The sequence below is a fragment of the Phascolarctos cinereus genome, unplaced genomic scaffold (genome assembly GCF_003287225.1).
Source record: "Phascolarctos cinereus isolate Bilbo 61053 unplaced genomic scaffold, phaCin_HiC Scaffold_5;HRSCAF=322, whole genome shotgun sequence".
In the NCBI taxonomy this organism is placed as follows: Eukaryota; Metazoa; Chordata; class Mammalia; order Diprotodontia; family Phascolarctidae; genus Phascolarctos; species Phascolarctos cinereus.
In genome coordinates this window covers 454899028-454916473 of record NW_027555958.1, presented here as the reverse complement: position 1 = coordinate 454916473, position 17446 = coordinate 454899028, and the positions used below count along the sequence as shown (strand labels likewise).

General features: G+C 47.6%; 1 protein-coding gene across 4 annotated transcripts in view; it reads left to right on the top strand.

The window, feature by feature from the left end:
- The window catches only part of CYB5RL (cytochrome b5 reductase like), a 38371-nt gene that overhangs the window by 12567 nt on the left and 8358 nt on the right, over nucleotides 1–17446 (top strand). For 3 of the 4 annotated variants that reach the window (XM_078156656.1, XM_020987832.2, XM_020987830.2), the window contains 3 exons: nucleotides 62–210; nucleotides 1062–1149; nucleotides 15542–15646. In XM_078156656.1, the coding sequence (XP_078012782.1) occupies nucleotides 62–210; nucleotides 1062–1149; nucleotides 15542–15646 (342 nt within the window). The remainder of the gene's footprint in view (nucleotides 1–61; nucleotides 211–1061; nucleotides 1150–15541; nucleotides 15647–17446) is intronic. The other variant, XM_078156655.1, reaches the window with a different exon arrangement.

The following is a 17446-nucleotide window of genomic DNA, read 5'->3' as shown; positions in this document are numbered from 1 at the left end:
GTAGCAGGCACTTAATAATTGTTTGTAATTCGGCTAATTGACAGCCCTTTGACTGTTGCAGCAAGGTCGCTCAGAGCTGAGCCTGGAAACCTTTCAGGCCTTCAGCATTAGTGCCGTGGAGCAGCTGACGGATGACACCTGCCAGGTCCGCTTCGCGCTGCCTGGGAACACGCAGCTGGGGCTGAGCCCTGGACAGCATCTCATCTTACGGTAGGAAATCTGCTCTCCTACACCAAGGCCGTGACCCTTCCGAGCTGGGGCAGACACGCTCCTCGCCTCATGTATCTGTGCCTCTGAAGCCCCAGCTGGAAGATCTCAGGCTTCCCATTAGCCGGAGAAACCTCATAGTTTTACTTATGCTTCTCACTGGTCTGGGAGAGAGGAGAGACCTGAATGTGATCTTTAGGAGGGAAAAAAAAATGGCTAAAAACTAATGGTGGCCTAAAGCACAAAAAGCAGGCAGGAGAAATGAAGAGAAGCTGATCCCTGTAACTGATATTTATGCATCAGTCCCACCCATCCATCACCTCATCTGACCCTCACAACCCTGAAAGATAGGTTCTCATTTTCACAGATGAGGAAACTGAGCAGACAGAGATTAAGTGACTTGCCCAGGGTCATAACAGCTAATAAAGTGTCTGATGTAGCATTTGAACTCGGGTCTTCCAGACTCCAAGTCCACTGGGCCATCTAGTTGTAAAATGGGGGGGAGGGGTTAGACTAGATGGCCGGGGGGGCAGGGGACCTTCCAGCTCTGAATCACCTTCTGATTCCTAATTTAAGTGAATTCAAGTCAATAGGCATTTATTAAGCTCCTACTGTGTGCCAAGCATTGTGCTAAGCATTCGTTCCAGGATAGCCAGAGGGGTTACAAGGGCTGGACGGTGATTTTGTTTCCTTGCCACCCCTAAATAATGGGCTTGGCTTCCCTGGTCTGCTGCTGTTTCCTCACCTATGAAGCACGGATGGGCGGCCAGCACTCCCCAGTCAACTGTTGAGAGCTGGTGAGATGCCTGAGGTCTGGGGCCCGATTCATCAGCCCCTGCCTTTGTCTTTCCTAGGGGGACCGTGGATGGTTTGGAAATTCAGAGAGCCTATACCCCGATCAGCCACAGGAACACTGAGGGGTATTTTGAAGTTTTAATTAAGGTAAGTGTAATTGCTGGACAGCACCTCTCCTGGCCCTCATTTCATTTTGCTCCCCACCTGCCCGAGGAAGGGTGTGTGTCCCGTGGCTTCCTGTATCTGTGAGGTCGTGGCCCCCAGCTGGCTCGGGGCTAGGTGGGCCCCTCCCTCCCTGAGGGAGCTCCTGGCTCCTGGCAAAGGGCTCCTAGCTAGCTGCTTTTATGGAAGGCAGGATCAAAGCAGGGGCTGTAAAGATGTCAGATCTCAGCTTGGTTCTCTAATCGAGCTGGAGGAGACAGCCTGGGTGGCCGGGGCTGAGGCTGAGGCGGCAGCAAGAAATGCCAGCCCGGCCCAGTTGGAGGGGTCGTGGGGGTGTCACATCTGAGCCCTAGAGCCAGAAGGGACCTGGTGGCCATCTACACTGACCCCCTCAATTTACAGAAGAGGAAACTGAGCCTCGGAGAAGTTAAATGGCCAGCCCCAGAAGCAGGACCATCACTGAGAGCTGAGAGGGTGCTCACAGGCCATCTGGTCCTAACCCCTACCCTACCCTATCCTTCATCTGAGGCTCAGAAAGGGTAAGCCATCTGTCCAAGGCCACGCAGGTGGTAAGGGTCAGAGGCAGGATCATAGGATCATGGATTCAAACCTGGAAAGCCATCGAATCTGACCCCTCCCCCCATTTTACAAATGAGGAAACTGAGGCCCAGAGAGGTTAAGGGACTCAGGTTCATAGGCTAACCCCTGGAAGGGACCGGAAGTCTAATACAACCCTCTCATTTGGAAACTGAGACCCAGAAAGGATAACTGAATCGTCCAGGGTCATACCACTACCAAGAAGGGTAGGATTCGAATGCAGATCCCTCGACTCCAGAGCTAGGGCTCTCTCCACTGAGATCTTGTCCGTACCTACTCATATTGTCTCCTCCATTAGAACGGAAGGTCCTTGAGGGAAGGAATTCTTGCCTTTCTTCATCTCCCTGGGGTTTGGACAGTGGCTGGCGCAGAGTAGGCGCTTAATAAATGCTTTTTAAAATTACTTGCTTGCTCTGATCCAAGACCCAAGGACAAGGCCAGAACACATCAAGCCTGGGAATTGTTGTCTCCCTTGCTCCCAGCTACACTGGGCTCACCTTTGCAGAGCATTCCGTATTATGGAAATATCTGATTTGTCTTGGCTAAGTAGCTTGCAGACTCCCGAAAGAGGCATCTGGTGACTCAGTGGATAGAGCCCTGGGCCTGCAGTCAGGAGGAACTGAGTTCAGGTCTAGCCTCAGATACTGCTACTAGCTGTGTGATCCTGCACAAGTCACTTAACCTCTGCCTGCCTCAGTTTCCTCCTCTGTTAAATGGGGATGATAATAACCTTCCAGGATGGTTGGGAGGATGAAATGAGATAATATTTGTAAAGTGCTTGCACAGCTCCTGGCACACAGTAGGTGCTTAGAAAATGCTTATTCCCTTCCTCCCCCCTTCTTTGGGAATAGAGACCTTTGTTCATTCAATAAACACTTATTAAGCACCTATTGTGTGCCAGGCCGTGGGGACGTCAAAGCAAAAATGTAATAATCTCTGCCCTCAAGGAGCTTGTGCATGAACCTGCGTCTCCAGGCTCTAGTCTTTTCTCAGGGGGTGTTGGTGCCAGCTCCAACCAGCTCAGCTGCTTGTTAAATTTTCTCTGTGCCCATTTATGCATCCGAGATCAGCAAACGCTACAAATCAGGGTTCGATTTATTGTTTTGTGGATTGTCGAGACTTAAGAAAGTGCTGGGGAAGCATTAATAATGAAGATTGACTGAAGCGTGCCCCAGGGACATTGTTTTTTTTTCAGAGAGCCTTCCTGAACACTTAGCAGCACAGGAGGCTGCCTTGGGGAAGGTTCTTTGGCTTCCTAATCAGAGGCTTTGTGGGAGGTTTTGCTGTGCACTGGTCATGTGACCTTGGGCAAGTCACTTCCAGTTAAGTCGCTTAAGTCAGAAGGCCTGAAACAACATTTGGGCTGTGCTGCCTGCCTGCTTGGGTGAGCATAGCATTGCCCTTCTAATCTCTTTCTGGGCCTCAGTCGCCATGTCTGTGAAATGGAATGAATATCTGGCCTCCCCACTTCACAGGATCTCAAGGAAAGCACCGCGTCAGCCTGAACTGGCACAGTTTGGGCTGCACGCCCCTATTCTCTGGGCCTCGGTTTCCTTGTGTTTAAGGTGAGAGCAAGGACCAGGTGACCTATAAAGTCCCTTCTGGAGTGACCTCCTCTGATCTGGCCCCTCCTCCCTCTTCTTCCTCTCCCTCTATCCTTCTCCCCTTCTCTTCTTCCCCTTGCCCTCCCTCTCCCCCATCCCCTTCTTCTCCTTTCCTCCCTCCCTCCCATTCTCTTTCCTCCCTCTCTTTCCCTCCCTCTCCGTCTCCTTTTCCTTCTCCCTATCGCCTCTCTTTCTGTCCCTCTCCTCTCCCTTTCTCTCCCCCTAACCCATTCTCCTTCCCTTCCTCCCTTCCCTCTGTCCCTCTTCCCTCTCCCCCTCCCCTTCTCTCCTTCTCTTCCTCTTCCCTCTGTCCTACTCCCTGTCTCTCTCGGGAAAGTCTCTTGTGCCAGTCTGTGCTTCAGGCTGCCCAGATCTTGGCCCCTGGCTCTCTGGCCTCCCTCTGCCATGGTGCCAGTGGTTTCAGAGAGTTCCCCAGGCCATCTCCCGCTTGCCCTGGCTCCCCACACTGGGCGTCTGGGAAGGGGTTCTGCCTAACAGCTCAGCGTGGAAGCATCTCTTCAGAGGAGCTGTATTTCTCTCCCAGCTGTGAGATTGATTATCCTTCCTGGGCAACTGTAAAGCTTCTCTTTTAGGGGAATGATTAATTATCTCTGAGCCACTGGGGCTAAATGAGGCCTTAAACATCTCTGCAAACTGAAGCCGTGGAGAGATGAAGGCCTAGGGGAAAGAGCCCCAGACGAGGGCTCCAGACCTGGCTGGTGTCCCCAGCCCCTGTCCTTAGCATGAATGCCCCCGAGGCCAGCCAGGCCAACTCACGGGGGAGGAAACCAAGGTCCAGGGAAATGAGCCCTTTAGTCACGTGGCTTACAAAGTGTTGGTGGAGGGATTTGAACCTGGGTCCTCTGGCTCCAGAGCAGGTTCCTTTTTTCACTGGACCACTTTCAAAAAGCACACTTCCTGCTGACTTGGAATGATTCAATTCGCCTTCCCGAGCCTCAGTTTACTCCTTTAAAACAAGGGAAATAATCTCTGTGTTGCCCATCTCACAGGCTTCAAAAACAACAAAGGTCACATAATGTAAACAATCACTAGAGGCAGTGTGGCTTCGTGGGTAGGGAGCCGACCTCTGAGTCAGAAAGAAGCAGACTCGAGTCCGCCTTGGATATTTGTTTGGCTTTTAAAGCCCTTCCCAGCCTGGCCCCAACTTTATTAGACACGACTTCTCCTAGGCGCTCTGGTCTGGCCACACTGGCCGTCCTGCTGCTCTTCCTCATGCACGACATTCCATCTTCCATCTTGGGACCTTTGCACTGGCTTCTTCCCATCGAGAATCCCGCTCTCCCTCCCTCCCTCCGCTTCTCAGAAACCCTTATTTCCTCCCAAACCCTAGCGCCCCCTGCCCAGATGAGCCCTTTCCGGGCCCCAGCTACTAATGCCCTCCCCTCACAACCCGACTTTGCATTTAGCTGGGAGACACATTGTCTCCCTTGATAGAGGGGAAGCTTCTGGAGGGGAGGCGCCGTTTCATTTGTCTGTATATCCTGGCATCTGGCACAGTACTCGGCGCACAGTAGGTGCTGAATGAATGTTGACTGATGGGTCCATGCGTAGCCCCGAGCATGTCACTCCGTGCCACGGTGCTCACCTCTCTCTTAAGACTCTAAGTTTTAAAACGTGAGCATTGGGTTGGAGCAGATTTGCGTGGGGACAGGGAGTTTTTTACATGGATGAAATTACAGGTTGGGATAAAGATGTTGGGTATCAGAAGGATTCCATCCTTCAGTCATCTCTGCACGGGAAGAGAGAGTTGGGGGAAAGGGGGGTAAGTGGAGTCAGACTCCATGGTGAGAGTCAAGGGAAAGAGAGCCTGGGGAGATGCCCTGAGTGAGTTCAGCACGGGGTCTGGTGGACCTGTGATGTGGTGGCTATCCCTGGGTGTCTATGTTTGTGTTCCCAGCTTCTCTCTCTCTGTCTCTCTCTCTCTCTGCCTGTCTCTCTCCTCCATCTCCTCCGCTCTCTCTGTCTCTTTCTGTTTCTCGCTCCCCTTTTTCTCTATCTCTCTCCCTCTGCCTGTCTCTCTCCTCCATCTCCTCCTCCTTCTCTCTGTCTGTCCCTGTCCTTTTCCTCTGTCTCTGTCTCTCTCTTTCACACACACACACACACACACACACACACACACACACACACACACACACACGGAATCTCTGGCGTCAGGGTGTGCTAGCAGCCACATGGTCTGGGTCTTGGGCACCCAGGTTACCAGGGTGTTTAATCCCTCTTCCCGCTGGTAACCCTTCAAACATCGGGATCACCCTTCCCTGGCCATCCTCCAGCTTGTCCACTGCCCTTCTCAGAAGTAGCCATCTGATGGCAGTCACGCTCCTTATCTGCCCCCTGCTCTTCCATTCCTGCCTGCCGGGGTGACCTCAGGTCACGTCCTGCTGCTCCCTCGTTGATCTGCACCTGCTGGCATTCTTCCCCCATACGATCTGCTTTCCAGCCGCGGCTCCCTGGCCTCACCTCGCTCTGTGGAGGACTTTGCGTTCACCCCTCTTGGATTTCTTCTTCCCAGCTTCAGCCACCCGCTGTAGCAGCTAACACTCTCAGCTTTGTGTGGCCGGCAAGTCTGAGAGCTATCCCTTCATCCTGGTCGTTGAGAACAAGGCCAAGGATGGGAACCGAGTTGTGCCTAAACTTTCTCTCTCCCCCTCCCAGTTCCTAGCGCCCATTAGAAACTTAATAAATTAGGTCCCCGAAATGAAGGAATGGACAAACAGAGGCAAGGCCGGAGGCAAGGGCCCTCATTAGAGACTTGCCTTTTGCTTGATGGTTTTCTACTAGCCAGGATTCCCTGACACCTGTCATTCAGCTAGTTCCCAGCCTTCCTAAGCCTGTTATCAGCTGGTCCACGTCTCTCCACCTTGTCCAGTGACTTTTTAAGAAACCTGGCCAAATGCCTGGCTGGAATCAACAGCCACTGCCTTGCCCTAATCTGGTGGGCTGGGCAAAAGAAAAAAGAGGGGGAGGGGAGGGGAGTCTGACCTGACTCATTCTGGCTCTTGGTGATCTGTCTCTTCCCTCCTGAGGACTTACATATTCTTTAATATTCTGTGCTAGAATTGTACCAGGAATCAATTGGCTTACTGGCCTGTAGTTCTCCTTTGGAAAGTTCAGCCATTTGCCCCTTTCTGGTCCTCTGGCACCTCTCCCATTCACTACGCTTCCTCAGAGCTGACTGACATTGAGTGGGTTCAATAATCCCATCTGCTGGGTCTTTTCAGAGCTGGGCCTGGTGACTTAAACTCATTTAAGGTAGTTAGAGGCTCTCAAGCTCGCACCTACCTTGGGTTCCAATCCTCTGTTAACCATCATCGTTGTTCTGCCTTTCCCGGTCTGGAGATCGTTCTCTGGGGCAATGGAGACAGAAGCAAAAGAGGAGTTGAGTAGTTCTGTCTTCTTTCTGTTATTTCTTCCTATTCATTCTTCCTATTTGGTCTCCCTGCCTCCAGTCTCTCCCCACTGCAATCCTCCCCACGCTCACCTGCGTTTTACTAAAATGGAAGTCTGACCATGTTGCTCTCTCACTCAATAAACCCTAATGGCTCCCTATTACCTCTAGAAGAAAATGTAAGAAAGAATAGAAAAACAGCCTGGCCATGAGTTGATGGGCCACATGTTGGCCCTGGTGAGGAGGCCCGAGACCTCTCTTCATGCTCAGAGGCTTACAGGATGCCTTCCATCAGCAAAGAGGGTGATCACAGCTTCCTCGGTATCCAGTGACAGAGTCTGAGGTCCTTCCACACCTGGAGGCTCATAGCAGCTTGTCCTCCCCACTCAAATTTTGCCAGGGAGGAAAAAAAGGATCATTTTGACCTTTTCTTTGTCAGGTGGGAATAGGAAACAGTCATAGAATACTTGTGTTTGCTCCAGATTCATAGGGGAGATTGCCTTGGGCATAATGCTCTGTGCTGACTCATAAGGACTGTGCTCAAAGACTGGGAGAGGAGTGAGGCAGATCCCAGATCAGGTATCTAGGCCCAGTGCCTCCAATCTTGTAGTCTGAGGGTACGGTCTTTTGAGGTCTAGAATCACTACTACTTTCCCTGGTCGCTCTTGAGGAGAGGGTAATATTTAGCATGCTGTCGCCAGCTGAGTTTCCTACCACCAAACACTGGTTCCACAATCACAAATACCTCCTTATCAAAGTAAACAGAAATCGGAATATAGAGAGAGCAGAATGAACCAAAGAGTGCACAAAAGTAAAAGATTTCTTTGGCTAGGAGCAAGATAAAATATCTCTGCTCAACCCACGAGGGAGGTAAGAATCTCACCAAGAGGTGAGAGTCTCTTAACAGTTTCTACGGTTACAAGCAGTGGCAATTACAGGACATGTCGGGGGTCAGCTCCCCACTTATCTGCAGTTTCAGGGAGATGCAGAAGTTCGAGCTTGATCTCTTGACTATCTTTCTCAAAGTCTTCCAGCCGTTTGAAGAAATCCCTTCTCTCTTCACATAGGTACACAGCAGCGAGGCTCAGTGTTCTCTTAGCCCGTGCAGAGTCATGCACCCTTACACGGAGTACAGAGTCACAGATCTGTCCTGCAGGGCGCTGTCCAACCCAAATGAGTGGAGGTGTTACATGTAAACTCTTTGACGTTCAAAGCCTTTCATGATCTTACCCGAAACTCCCTTTCCAGACTTACACATTTACTTCCTTTCATCCACTCAGTTGTCCAGTCAAACTGACCACCTTACTGTTCCTCATATACATTGCTCCACTGACCATGTCTCTGCCTTTGCTCTAGATGCCCCTTATGTCTGGAACAAAGTCTACTTCCCTCTCTCCATTAGAGTAGATAGTTTCCTTCAAGGCTTATCTCAAGCCCCACCTTCTAAATGATACCTTTCCTGACCCCCACCCCCACCCCACCAGTTGCTGGTGACTCCATCCCTCACCAGCAATTTTTAATATATTTGTAATATGCACATCGTATCTCACCCATTAGAATGGAGGCTGTTAAAAGACAGGGCTGATTTATACTGTTATTTGTGTCTCCAGTACCTGACACATAGTAGGTACTTTTAAAAGTGCTCGTTGACTGAATGATTCCGAGCCAGTGTCCTGTTTCTTCCCTGATCTTCTTGCCCCCGACATAGTTTTGGGGTGTTTGTTGTTGTTGTTATTTTAACCCTGAGACAAATGAAAAGCCTGAGAGACAGAGTTTCTGGTAATTAGTAATCAATTTATTAATTAGGTTAGCCGATAATAAATTGATGGTCAGTGGTTTCCTTCGGTAACCAAAGACAAAACCATGGTGTTCAGTGAATGCTTAAATACCTTTGGAAAAAAGGGGTGCCCTTGAGAGGTAGAAATCAACCCTGATTGGTTAATGATTAATGAGTGAGTGGACATAGTAATGAGGAGGTGTGCCAAAAGTCTTCAGCTCCTCCCGCTGAGAACGTGGCTTGATCACAAGACTCAGCTGCCTCCATCTGTCTGGACATAGGAATCCATCTCTCCCCAGAGCACTCTGGTTGATTTTCTCCTTTATGAGCTGAGTTCCCCTAGACTGCAAAGAAGTGCTAGGGCATGCTTTCTGATGCTTTAGGACTGGAATGCACCTAGATTAGATTCTGTTTAGACTATAAACAAAAGTCAGGTCGTCCCCCCTCCCAAGATCGAAGAGCATGGACCTTATGGATTAAGCCAATCTCATCTCTCAGCTTTGTCTTTCAGAGACTGACTGATTTACAGGAATTGGTACCTGAATGAGGAAATAAAAAGGAAAAACCTCAATCCTCATTTAATAATCAATTATTAATATAATAGAAAACTAATCACTTGTCTCAAGTCCTTTTATTTTCTTAGTTTTTTTATTCCCAACCTCCACTCACGCTCTACTTAGGTATCCTGTTGCCAGTACAAGACCTATGACAAATAGTCAAAACTACCCCTGAATTTCTCATAGCACCTTTCTTAAATGAACGAGTGAATGAGGGAGTGACTGGATGAAGTTGCATTCCTATTAAGCACTTACTGTGTGTCAGGAATTATGTTAAGTGCTGGGGATAGTCAAGACAATGATGCTTGCCTTTCAAGGATTTCCATTCTGATGTGGAAAGACAGCAGAGACTGGGGCAGAGGCTGGGTAGCCCATAGAGCAGAGAAAGGGTCCCAAGAGTTTTAGATTTGGAGAGGTCTCTCCCATTTGGAGCCCTTGCTCCAGGGCAGGAGAAGCTGGAGTGCCTGAGGAGGTCAGAGGAGGAAGAGTGTGGTGGCCTGGCAGGAAGACGCCTGTGCCCTGTTCTTGGTGCTGAACACTCTCTCCCTTGTACTGTGGCTAGCCCTCTTCCCTTCCATCTCTGGTGCATATCCCTTTCAATTAAGTTTCTTGGCTAAGTCCCTGTTCAACTGCATCTCTTCCTCCAGACATTTCCTCTCCTTATTCCCCAGTGGATGCAGTGGTGATTGTGTTACCAGAATTTATTTCATTATCAATTCTCCCATCCTTTTTGAGCCAATTTTTAGTAAATCAGTCCTTTAGCAAATCAGCCCTGCTGGTGTCTGAGCTGCTCTACCTCTGCACTCTTTAAGATTCTCTCTTCTCAAGTACAGTTCTGCCCTAGCCTAGTGTTCTTCTCTTTCTCTATCACACCCTTAAGAGGGTAAGCCGACAGAAGCAAAAAACTCATATTGAGATTGTGCTGACTCATACTGAGGAGATTATAGTTCATGGAAACCCCAGAACTCTTTTCAGCTCCTTCCTCATTTGTGCTTTGGAATTGACTTTTTGTGCAAAAGTGTGAGATTTTTACTTTTATCCCTAATAATCTTGTCAGATTCAGTCCAATGCTCTAATCTGCCAAAATCTGTTTGGAGTCTGACTCCATCATCCAGTGTGTTAATGGTACCTCACGAGGTTTTTCATTTGATGAGGTTTTCCAAAGGTGATGTCATTTCCACTCCTTCCACCAGTCCCTCCTTATTGGTTAGAATCCCTTCTAGAATAGCAGTATTCCCTTTGTAAACACAGCTCCCCCAATCTTCTGAAATACGACATTAGTAGGAGAATAGCTAATTCGTAACAGCTGAGCACCCATGTGAAGGAGGCAAGCCACCAGTAACTGGGAAAGCAGCTGACAGAAATAACAAACGAGCAAAAAAGCCTTAAGAACCCAGAGGATGAGCAGTTTACTAAGAGGCTTTGCACAGACCTTTTTCACTCGCTGCAGTCGTGCAGATAAATGAATATAATGGTTTTCCTCCGAGTTGAGTGGAGAGCCAAGTTTTAGTAGTTAAGCAGTGATTGATAATCGTTGAATTAGTGACAAAGGATTCAATTTGCCCTGGTCAGACACGTTGATTAGCGTGTTCAATTCTGGGCGCTACATTTTGGGAAGGACATTAATAAGCCAGAGTGTCCAGAAGGCAGCAAGGATAGTGAAGGGCCTAGAGCTCATGCCAAGGAAGGATCAGCTGTAGGAAGCAGAGATCACAGAGTCACAGGATTGAGAATTGGGAGGAACCTCATCTAATCCAACCTACACACACACACACACACACACACACACACACACACACAAAGTGTAAGATTTTTACTTTTATCTCCACTGAATTTAATCTTATTAGGTTCAGCCCAAATCTGCCAAAATCTGTTTGCATCCTCATTCCATTATCTAGTATGTTAATGGGCCTTTATCGGGTTTAAAATTTGATGTAAATTTAACAGTCTATAAATTTTTGATGATCATGGATCTCTCCTTTTATCAAGTCACTGATAAAGAATATGAAACAGCTTCATACTAAGCACAGATCCCTGGGGCACTCCACTGGAGACTTCCTGCCAAGCTGACATTGAATCATTGTAGAAGAAAAACTCAGTACCCTGCTATTTGGGCACAAGGCTACCAGAAACAGATTTATCAATTAAACCCCAAGCCTTTCTGCTTAGAGAAATAAAAACTCAAAGGGACAGATCCATCCCGCTTTTGAAAATCTCTGAAATAACAAATAAAAGAGCTTTAAGAGCCCATATGATGAGCAGCTTACCAAGAGGCCTTTTTGTTTACAATTTTTTAGGGTTCATAAGATCTTAGATTCAGAGCTGGAAGGGACCTTAGAGTCCAGCCCCCTCATTTTCCAAGTGAGGGAACTGAAGTACAGGGAGTGACTTGGCCAGGGTCATACAGCTAACACTTATCTGAGGCATTTCAAGAACAAAGACAAAATTAATTACTGAATTCTTGATAGTAACTTAACTTTGGCACACCCTGAAGATTCATTTTCCTAAAATCATTCAATCTCCAAGCTCTAAGGAGTTCTTTTTCAACCTGGTCAAAGGTGAACCCAAGAGATGCTTCTATTAATTGAATTAATCAAGAGAAGTTCTAGCTTTTAGTCTGACCCTAATCAGTTTCAGGAAGGATTCCTTCCTATGCTCCTTCTCCGGTTAGAAAACGATCAGGCCTGGGATAAGAACAAAACGAAAAGATGGCCACGTTGGGGGCTATTTCCTCTGGACTGATAGATAGATAGAAAGGCTGATGAGGTTTCTCGTTCAGTTTAGACCCAGGATTTCACTGACATGCTATGCTAATGGCTTTTATATTTTCCTCAAGTGAGAATGATGGTGGGGGAAGTGCTTCTACTCCATTAACAACAAGCGGTTTGGCCGTCCCAGAAGTTCTTTTTTTTTCTCTTTTTTTTAAATTAATTTATTTTGATTTATCAACCATCACTTCCATATGCTTTTGAGTTGAAAATTTTTCTCTCCCTTCCTCTCCCCCACCGTCCCCAAGACAGCGCACAATCTGATCGTCCCAGAAGTTCTAAATCTACTTAATTGTCTTGTTGTCTAGTCTACATCTCTGCATCTTCCCCACAAAAATGGGATGAGACACGTCATCAAAAGTTTTGCTAAAACCTAAGTGAACTCTATCCATGGCATCCCCACTTCTGCTAATTTAGTAATCCTGTCCAAAAAGCAAAGGAGGGGAGTCTGGCATGACCTGCTCCTGATGGAGCCAAGGCTGACTTTTTGTAATTACTGATTTCCTTTCTAGACATTCTCTAACCATCTCTTTTTGGGGCAGCTAGGTGGTGTGGTGGATAGAGTCTTCCTGACTCATCTCCTTAGTCCAAACCTGGCCTCAAACACTTATTAACTGTGTGACCCTGGCCAAGTCACTTCACCCTGTCTGCCTCAGTTTCCTCATCAGTGAAATGAGCTGGAGAAGGAAATGGCAAGCCCTTCCAGTATCTCTGCCAAGAAAACCCCAAGCGGGCTCATGAAGAGCCAGATACAACTGAACAGCAACCACCCCTTTAGTAATGCATCCTAGCGTGCCCCAGGAATCGATGCCTGCAGATTCTACTCTTCCATTTTGTCAAATCCGGACAACTCTGGCCATTCTCCAGCCTTGTGGTACCTTTTCTATTTTTCATGATCTTTTCTGTATCACTGACGGTGATGGTCGGTTCTTTCAGCACCTGGGTCAGAGACTTGACCTTATCAAGGTCAGCTCTATTCTTTTCTTGAGTATCAACTCTCTGATAATTATTTTTGTTCCGCCATTTTCAGTGCAAAAGTCATTCCTCTTGGCAAAAAACCACCAAGCAAAATCAGAATTAAGCCAGCTTTTCTCTCTGTTGCATGTTGCCCTTATCCTGGCCGCTCCAAGCAAAGGTTCTGTCCCTTCTTTGATCCTTTCCAATGTAGCTTTTTTAAAAAGCCCTTTGTTCTTTAGCTTCCTGATACTCCTCTCATAGGACAGTGTCATAGTCCTGCATTTCATCCTCTGTTCCCTGGTCTTGTCTCCATCTTTTGTATATCGCTTTTAAAAAATTAAGTTGATTAGTGAGTTCTGAGTTCCCTGTGTATCTCTATCTGTCTGTTCAGACCGATGTTGCTGGCGTTGTTTCACTATGTGTCTTCAGAATTTCATTCCTGAGCATCTCTCTCTCTCCTAAGCTGACTTCCCCTAAAGCATTTCAGTCCATGAGATCCTTCCTATCCTTCCAGCTAACTCTTTGAAATCTACTTTCCCAAAACTTAGTGGATACATGTCAGGCTATGCCCAGATTTCCCCTCATTTTCTGTCACAAATTCCAGGAGGGAGTGCTCACTTCCTCCGCAAGGTTCCCATCATTTCCATCCCAGCCGCCAGTTCCTCCCGGCCAGTGAGAATCAGGTCCATAATAGAGATCCCCCTTTTTGTTTCCTCTTGCTTTTACAGGATGAAATTATCAGTAAAGCGAGTCAATGAGTTATTGCCTACTCTGCTTTTGCCAGAGAGAGAGCTCCAGCAGATGTTGGGGTAATTGAAGTCCCCCATCGCTGCTGTGACATGCCTCTCTGCTTCTCCATCTGGTTCTTATTTCTGTTCTGGCAATCTTTAGTTTATTCCAAGGACAACAGTGCTTTAGTTTCTTCCTCCAGTGACCTTTACCCAAACACTTCCAGGTTCTCCACTGTGCTTCCTGGATTTCCTCACATGGGCAGACCACCTTGATACATGGTGCTTCTTCTCTTCTGCCCAGCCAGAGCCACAGTTCAGTCGTGGGTTTCAGCCCCAGCGTCCCAGTGGCACCCCGGAGGTCAAACTTGTTTCCTCGTGTCAGGACCTTGCGGTCACTCTGCTCGGTGCCTCAACTTTGAGCATTTGTGTGTGAGCACTTGAGGCCGTCCGCTCGGCGGCTGGCTCCCTTCTTGGATTTTTGTCGCCTGTGAACTCCTGAGTGTCTTGGATTGTAATGCCCCTCTTCCTATTTTGTAGCTGCTATCTAAAGCAGGGATTCTTAACTGTGAGTCTGTGGACTTCCATAACGTCTGTGAATAGACTTCAGGGAGTCTGTGAACTTGGATGAAAAAGAATTATATCTTTATTTCTACTGATCTAACTGAAATTTAGTATTTTCTTCAACCATGAATTTTGAAAAAGCCATTATTCTAAGAAGGGGCCCATAGCCATCACCAGCCTGCCAGAGGGGTCCCGGGTACCCAAAGGGTTAAGAACCCCTGTTCCATAATATCTCACTTGGGGGATAAACATACAGTCTCCTCCCTCCTTCATCCTTTATAGTTTCAAGTCCTTTTGATTCGACTTGCCCACTTTTGTTGGGTGCATTCTGTCTCTGGCTAGACACTTGCTCTTCACTTCCCTTGATTCATTTTTCTCTTCTGCATCCCTTGGCTCTGTTGAGCACCATCAGTGAGGAACATAGCCTGTCCCCTTCCGTGCTTCAGTTTTTTGCCCAAGACTTCATAATTGTTGATGATATGTTTCAGGCTCCTTCTGAAGGGGTATCATTTGTGCTGAATTACCAGAAGTTGGGAGCTGTCATCAGTTTTGATAAGTCTTGAGAGGTTCTCTGTTATTTCTAGGAGACGTGCCCCAGGAAGATCACAGACCTCGCTAGTGCTATTATCTGGTAAAATCCTTTGAATCTTAAAGCGCTATGTAAATGATAGATATTATCCAGCCCTCTGCCTTTGAGCCTTTTGTGGATACTTACCTGGGAGTGTCTGTGGTTCTGCTGAATCATTCTTGGGAGCCCACATGACTTCTTCCTCAGAGTATCCAGATCCCTCCTTTTCAGGGAGAGCCACAGATCTGGGTTTAAAGCTTTGGTTGTACGGGTGCCTTTGGCCTTCCATTCCTCTCCCCTGGGTAACCCTCATTGTTGCTCTGTCATCCTGACTGGGCTTACATCTCCCCTCCTCTCCTCCTAACTCACAGAAGCCTCACTTCTCTTTCATTCTGCCTTCATTCCTCCTGACAACGTGGAGGATGAAGAGCCATTCCTTAAGCCTTTCACCTCCTCCTCCAGGGAGGAAGTCACCCTATACTCAGAGCATGGACGACAGTTACTTAGCTGCGGCAGAAAAACACATTCAGCACAAGCCATTCATCTCTGAATAACTTGGCAGCCCCTTTATTCAGTTTCCCCCCTTAGTCCCAACAATACCGCCACTGCCACACCCACCTCCTCTTCTGCCAACTTGCCCCAGCTTTCTCGCTTTTTCATCAGTTTGCTGCCCCCTCTATCACTCTATCACTTTGCTTTACCTTCTACTTGTTCCACACGCCTTTTCTTGTTTACCTTGTCTTGCCTTGCCAACGACCTTCTCCATGTTGAGTCTACCTCTTCAGGCTCTACTTCAACCTCCTTAATCTTTTTGTGTTCTCCTTAATGTCCTTGACTTTCCTTTCCAGTGCTATGAGACAGGGCTCATGTCCCAGTATGTCAAGTCCTGGAAAGTTGGTGACGTGGCATTTTGGCGAGGACCTTTTGGGGGCTTCCCCTACAGACCGAACCAGGTGAGTACAAGATGGGGGCTGGTGTCATGACCCTTGAGATTTCTTCCTGAGCCACATGAGAAGGAGTCACCACAGAAGTAGCTTTTAAGCTTCTCCTAGGGAGTGGAGGTGTTTCAATATGTTCATAACAAGCAATTAGTGTTTATTTGTATTATAATTTTAATTGAAGTTTATCTTTAACAAAAAATCCTTTTAATCTTGTCCTTTCTGTTCCTGAATCTGAAGGACCCTTGTATTCTTGGGGGCTGAAGGACTGGCAGGCAATGGAGTGGATACAAATTAAAATGTCTGTCACTTTCTTTTTAGGGAGCCCAGGGATCAGAAATCATCTGTATAGAGCTGGAAGAGACCTGGGGGCTTATCTGGTCCAACAACCTCATTTTACACCTGGGCCCAGAGAGGCTAAGAGACTTGCCCAAGGTCACACATGTAGAAGTAGCATGTCTAGGATTTGAACCCAGGTTCTTTCATTGCAAAGCCAGCTCTTTGACCACTATACCACACTACCTCTTGTGCAAACCTTTCCAAGGGTCTAGAGGAGGAGTTTTTTACCTGTTTGTGTGTCCCAGACCTCTTGGGCAGGCAGTCTGGGAGAAGGCTGGCTGTGTAGGTTGGACCCAGGTGATGGAAGGCTTCAAATGCCGTAGTCAGAATGGCTCCAGTGGGGTGAGGGAAGGCATGGTCTTAGCAAGGCATTAAGAAATTGATTCTGGCAGCAGGGCCAGGGACAGGACAGATATAAAGCAATACAAGAGGTCCCTTTAAGATTTGAAGGTCTTGAATCAGTCAACAAGCATTCATTAGGTGCCTACTGTGTGCTAAAGCAAGGCAAAAACACAGTGCCTGTTCTCAAGGAGCTCACATTCTAACGGGGAGGCAGCAAGCAAATAATTAGGCACCTGCGAAATGGGTAGAGTATTAATGGCCACTTGCCACCAAGGCTACAGGTTGGAATTGGTCCTCTGAGGGCTCTTGCAGCTCCCATCTGCTAGAATTTTTTTTTTTTCAGTAGGAAGGTGGGAAGAGAAGGGGAGCAGGCTTTCCACAAAGACAGGCAGAGCATGGGGAAGGAGTGGGCTCATCATGCTTAGCCCAGGAGGATAGAGCTCAGAACAAGAGGTAGGAAGCGCAGGGAAGCCAATTTCCATTTGGCAGAAGGAAAAATGTCTAACAACCAGAGCTAGTGGGCTGCTTTGGAAGGTAGTGAGCTCGCCATCCCTGGAGATCTGAGCAAAGTCTGGTTGACCACTGGCTTTTTGGGGTTTGGCGTTTTTTGGCAAGGCAACTGGGGTTAAGTGACTTGCCCAGGGTCACACAGCTAGTAAGTGTCAAGTATCTGGTCTAAGACCACATTTGAACTCAAGTCCTCCTGACTCCAGGGCAGGTACTCTATCCACTGCACCACCTCGCTGCCCTGGTTGACTACTTGTTGAGGCTTCCCTGTAGGGAATTCCTACTGTGAGCGGGGTATTGACCAGATGCCCCCCAAGGTACCTTCTAGTGCTCAGATTTTGCGATGAAACACAAGGTTTCAAGGCTCAGACTAGCTTTGTTCTGGGAGTCTAGCAGAGGGGATGGAAGTGGTCGGGAAGCTGCCATCTGTAGCGTGCTTATGGTTTATAAAACACCTTGTAAACACCATCACCTTCCATCTACACATGCCTTCCTACAAACAGCTGCTAAAAGGATTTTTAATAATATTTCATTTTTTCCCAATCACATAAAAAGACATTTTTAACATCCATTTAAAAAAAAATTTGAGTTCCAAATTCTCTCCCACCCCTGCCCCTAGATGTGAGC